This window comes from Colobus angolensis, unplaced genomic scaffold (assembly GCF_000951035.1).
Source record: "Colobus angolensis palliatus isolate OR3802 unplaced genomic scaffold, Cang.pa_1.0 Scaffold185, whole genome shotgun sequence".
Taxonomy (NCBI): domain Eukaryota; kingdom Metazoa; phylum Chordata; class Mammalia; order Primates; family Cercopithecidae; genus Colobus; species Colobus angolensis.
In genome coordinates, this window is record NW_012114988.1 from 3,766,656 (window position 1) to 3,772,300 (window position 5,645).

General features: G+C 45.8%; 1 protein-coding gene across 1 annotated transcript in view; it reads right to left on the reverse strand.

Annotated features, from left to right (window-relative positions):
• Window positions 1–4,507: 4,507 nt before the first annotated feature.
• LOC105510276 (PRAME family member 17-like) overlaps window positions 4,508–5,645 on the reverse strand; it is a 2,270-nt gene continuing 1,132 nt past the window's right edge. The window contains exons 2-3 of the mRNA XM_011939955.1: window positions 5,415–5,419; window positions 4,508–5,066 (exon numbers count right to left, since the gene is read on the reverse strand). Of these exons, the coding sequence (XP_011795345.1) occupies window positions 4,508–5,066; window positions 5,415–5,419 (564 nt within the window). The remainder of the gene's footprint in view (window positions 5,067–5,414; window positions 5,420–5,645) is intronic.

The window sequence follows — 5,645 nt, forward strand, 5'->3', positions numbered from 1 at the left end:
CCAGGCTGGAGTGCAATGGCGCAATCTCGGGTCACTGCAACCTCTGCCTCCTGATTCAAGTGATTCTCCTGCCTCAGTCTCCCGGTTAGCTACAATTACAGGCGCAGGCCACCACACACAGCTAATTATTGTATTTTTGGTAGAGAGAGAGTTTCACCATGTTGCCCAGGCTGGTCTGGAACTCCTGACCACAGATGATTCATCCACCTTGGCCTCTGAAAGTGCTGGGATTACAGGCATGAACCACTGTGCCTGGCCTAAACTCATCACTTTTAATACCTTCTACATCACATGAGGAGAAAGAGCAGAAACACTTGAGTGCTTCACGATGGTCAAGGTTGGCGTAAGTTTGGGTTCCAATATGATGAATTTCTGCTTCTAGGGAACCAAGCAGTTCAGGTTAAGGAAGGTCAGGAAACTCCAGGGTTTTCTCTCCCTCCAAAGAAAGCTTTACACATCACCTTAACTTAGAAAGCAAATCTCATCCCCGTGTTGTCACTTAGTAAAAAGGCACATTTTCTAAAAATGGTCCAAATGTCATTTGGACTGCTTCAAACACAGGAATTTTCTGAACTTCATGTGAAACCCCTCCTCAGAAATATTTTCCTTACTCCAAGGGATTTGCTGATATATCGGGTTGGGGCGTTAACTGGATATGGCAGCCCTGGTATCCACCAACTCTGTACCTAAGTCTGCAATGATCTGGATTTCAGCTTCTTCATTTTTACTTAAGGATATTATAGGAAATAATTTACCAGAGAATTAGTTGAAGTTCCATCAATATGGAGCCATCAGAAATGTCCTGAATCCAGGTACGGTGGCTCATGCCTGTAATCCTATCACTTTGGGAGGCCGAAGTGGGGGGATAACCTGAGGTTGGGCGTTCAAGGCCAACCTGACCAACATGGAGAAATCCTGTCTCCACTAAAAATACAAAATTTGCAGACCGTAGTGTCATATGCCTGTAATCCCAGCTACTTGGGAGGCTGAGACAGGAGAATCACTTGAACCCAGGAGGTGGAGGTTGCAATGAACCAAGATTGTGCCATTGCACTACAGCCTGGGCAACAAGAGTGAAACACCATCTCAAAAAATAAAAATTAAAAAAAAAAGTCCTCTAATGCAAACAATGTCTGGGCCAAAAGGGTTAGGTCCAATAGAGACCTGGTGCAAATTTGGACAATTTTCACTCCAATGGTCTGTTTCAAAGGTGACAGGCAACTTTAGAAGGGTTTCCCTGTTTATGACCAACTGAATTTGAGTTTTAATAGTGAGGGGAGCTCCCCTTGCTCTTGTCCCTTCAGCTGTTTTAGCTGCAAACACTTTATTATCCTTTGCATTCTTTTTTTTAGCGTTGGATACTTTTATGTTCTAGAACTCTCTTAAAATGTTCACCTAGGGTGACCAATTCAGCCATATCAGTAACTTTTTTTTTTTTGGAGGCAGAGTCTCCCTCTATTGCCCAGGCTAGAGTGCAGTAGCATGATCTTGGCTCACTGCAACCTCTGCCTCCTGAGTTCAAGCGATTCTCCTGCCTCAGCCTTGCAAGTAGCTGCAAGTACAGGTGTGTGCCACCATGCCCAGCTATTTTTTGTATTTTTAGTAGAGATGGAGTTTCACTATGTTGACCAGGCTGCTCTTCAACTCCTGACCTCATCCACCCACTTAGGCCTCCCAAGGTGCTGGGACTAGAGGCGTGAGCCACTGTGCCCAGCCTTTTGTATTTTTAGTAGAGATGGGATTTCACCATGTTAGTCAGGCTGGTCTCGAACTCCCGAACTCCTGACCTCAAATGAGCCACCCACCTCAGCCCACCAAAGTGCTAGGACTACAGGTGTGAGCCCCTGCTTCCGACCTGGTAACTTCTTATGTTTTTCAATCAGGTCACCAAGCTGTGGTCGAAATCCATTAATGAGTAAAGTTTTCTGAGCCTTTCAAGTTCTAGCAGGAAATACTGCCTAGCTATCCTTATAAGACCAGAATGTTTTACAAAGGAAATTACCATTCTAGACTTGGAATCAAAAACTGACACATCTGTCTTCTGTTCACACGATGCAGTAATAAACCAGTTGGCCGAATGTGGTGACTCAAGACTAATCCCAGCACTTTTGTAGGCTGAGGCAGGAGGATCACTTGAGCCAGGAGTTAGAGACCAGCCTAACCAACAGAGTGAGGCCCCATCTCTATAAAAACACAGAAATTTAGCCAGCTGTGGTGGTGTGCAACTGTGGTCTCAGCTACTCAGGAGGTTGAGGTGGGAGGATTGCTTGAGCCCAGGAGGTTGAGGATGCAGTGGACTATGATGCACCACAACACTCCAGCCCAGGGGACAGAGGGAGATCCTGTCTCAGAAAAAATAAATAAATAAATAAATAAATAACAATGGACCAGTCAATCTTTCGTGGGAAGGCAGTGGGAATTGCTGCATCTTTTGGGTCATCCCTGGAAGTATCTCTTGAGGGGATGATAATACTTTCTTCAGGCTTTTTCCACCCTGCTGTAGTCGTTCATTTTTAGGCTTTCCCAGGTCCTAATACGTGTGTGTCAACTGATACAAACCACGTAACCCAGAGTCACAGCCTCCTGCGAGGATTTGAATTTACTCAGTAGATCGGGTGCGGTGACTCACACCTGTAATCTCAGCACTTTGAGAGGCTGAGGTGGGAGGATCGCTTGAGGCCAGAAGTTCAAAACCAACCTGGGCAGCATTGTAAAACTCTATCTCTGAAAAACTAAAAATTAAAAACCAATAGAAAATAATGGGTGCTAGGGAGGATGTGGAGAAATGAGAACCCTGGTACACCATTGGTAGTTGTGTAAATTAGTACAACTAGTATGGAAAACAGTATGGAGTTTCCTCCAAAAAATAAAAATAGGATTATCATATGAACCATAAATCCCACTGCTGGATATATATGTATATATGTATGTGTGTTTGTATGTGTGTATATATATGTATAGAAAAGAAATATATCCAGGAGATATCTACACTACCATGTTGGTCAGTCTGGTCTCGAACTCCTGGCCTCAAGTAATCCACTTGCCTCAACCTCCCAAAATTCTGGGATTACAGGCGTGAGCCACTACACCTGGCCTGCACTCCCCTATTTATTGCAGCACTATCCACAATAGTGGATACGTGTCCACCAACAGATGAATGGATCAAGAAAATGTGGTAAATATACACATTAGCCATAAACATGAATGAAATCCTGTCATCTGCAACAACATGGATGAAACTGGAGGGCGTGGTAAGTGAAGTAAGCCAGATACAGAAAGACAAACATGGCATGTTCTCACTCATATTTGGGAATTAAAAGCCATGAAACTTATAAATAGTAAAATGACGGTTATCAGAAGCTAGGAAGGGTGATGGGAAATGGAGAGTAAGAAGGGGATGGCTAATGGGAACAAAAACACAGATAGGAATAAGATCTAGGGTTCAGTAGCACAATAGGGCAACTCATGTTGACGATAGTTCATAGTAAATTTCTACAAAATTAAAGCGGTGGAATTGGAATATTGCTAGCACAAAGAAATGATAAATTCTTGAGATATTGGATATCCCCATTACCATGATTTGAACATTACACATTTTATGCTTTTATCAGAATATCAGGCCAGGTGCAGTGGCTCATGTCTAGAATCCCAGCACTTTGGGCAGCTGAGGCGGGTGGTTTGCCTGACGTCAGGAGTTTGAGACCAGCCTGGCCGACATGGTGACACCCCCTTTCTACTAAAAATACAAAAATTAGACAGGCGTGATGGCGGGTCCCTGTAGTCCCAGTTACTCCGGAGGCTGAGGCAGGAGAATTGCTTAAACCCAGGAAGCAGATTTCTAGAGACTTCTGATGTATAAATGTCTAAAACAGGTTGATCAATCATGGAAGACACCAGAAAGTTTCCGTTCAGGTTCCATTTATTTATGACATTTTTAAATAACCATCCTTGCGGGGGTAACTCCTGCATCACTCTAGAACTTCAGGTTCCATTTCTGAGTCTAGGAAACAGGTCCCTGAAGGCCTCATCGATGCCAAGTCAGCGTTTTCACCCAGTCCTGCCCCCAGATGAGTCACCTTTGTTTTTCCACCCACAGTGAGCACTTGCCTGAAACACGTGGCTGTGTGCTTCCTTTAAGAAGTGCCTGACTGGGCCCGGCTGCTCACACCGGTAAACCAGGCACTGTGGAAGGCCAAGGCAGTCAGATCACTTGAGGTCAGGAGTTGGAGACCAGCCTCCGCCAACATCGTGAAACCCTGTCTCTACTAAAAATACAAAAATTAGCTGGGCATGGAGGCACACACTCATAACACCAGCTGCTTGGGAGGCTGAGGCAGGAGAATCACTTGAACCCAGGAGGTGGAGCTTGCAGTGAGCTGAGACTGTGCCACTGCACTTCATCTTATAAAAAGTAAAATTGAAATAAAAAAATGCACCCATGATGTACAATATTTTAGTTCCCAAGTGTCCAGAAGAAAGCAAATCCATCCCACTAATCAGGCCTTCCCTAGGAGCAAAGATGGAAGTCCAGTTTCTCAGATGGCCATGAGCCACAGGAAGGGCAGGGGACGGGACCAAAGAAGACCCTCTTGGGCTGCCTGACTTCCCTGAGTGTCTGCATCAGCTCAGCCCGAATTGGGGCCAGGATCTCCCAACTGACGTGACCCCTGTTGTCAAGACTCTCCAGAGGGGCAGGATACAACTCCAGGCCTAACTTGCTCAGACCGCCTGTGTGACGCAGCAGGTCTTTCAGAGCATTTGTGGAGGTCTCATTTCCGCGAAAGTAGAAGGTGGTGAGCTGGGAGCAGCGGCTCAGGGCAGGCAGGAGGAACCTGAGTTCGGGGTCCTGGATCTGACAGTCCTCTAAGATGAGGATCTCGAGAGTGGCAGCAACTTTCTCTAGCAGAGCTCCAAGGGGCTCAAGATTGGTGGTCCACATTAGGATATGAATCAGACGCAGCTCCTTTAGCTGACTGAGGCTTGGGTACTGAGACAGACACTCCATGTCCCGATCAGCTAGGTAAGCATGACAGAATGTAAAGGCCTCCAAGGGGTTCTTGAGGTACCTGGGGAGAGCAAGAAGTTAGTTATGGGCAACGGTGCCAGTTAGCGGAGGGGGGTGGGAAATAATGTCAATGGTAAACTTGAAGTGGGTATTGAGTAATTCTGCACCTTACTACAGCACAGGTGTTATGGTAACCTGCAGTGGGGAAGCTTGTTTCACCCAAACACAAGTTTGTTCCCATCATCAGATGATGGTCCGCGTGCAAGCTGCTGCCTGATGAAGACTCAGATCATTCGGGGAAGCTCCACTTTAGGCTCAGTCCTTTCACCCTTGCTTGTGTGACTGATACCATCTGAGATCTGCTTCCTCACCCTCCATCCCAGAAGCATGCACTTCCCATATCAATTACCTCTCCTGGGGTTCCAAACAACCTTTTACAGACAGGGAATTAGAGACAGGATCATTGGTGTTTACTAAGCTTCACAGGACAGAGTTTCTACTGTGAAATGCACAGGTTTGATGCACTTTCCCTTTTTTTTTTCTTTTTTCTTTTTTTTTTTTTTTGAGACGGAGTCTCGCTCTGTGGCCCAGGCTGGAGTGCAGTGGCCGGATCTCAGCTCACTGCAAGCTCCGCCTCCCG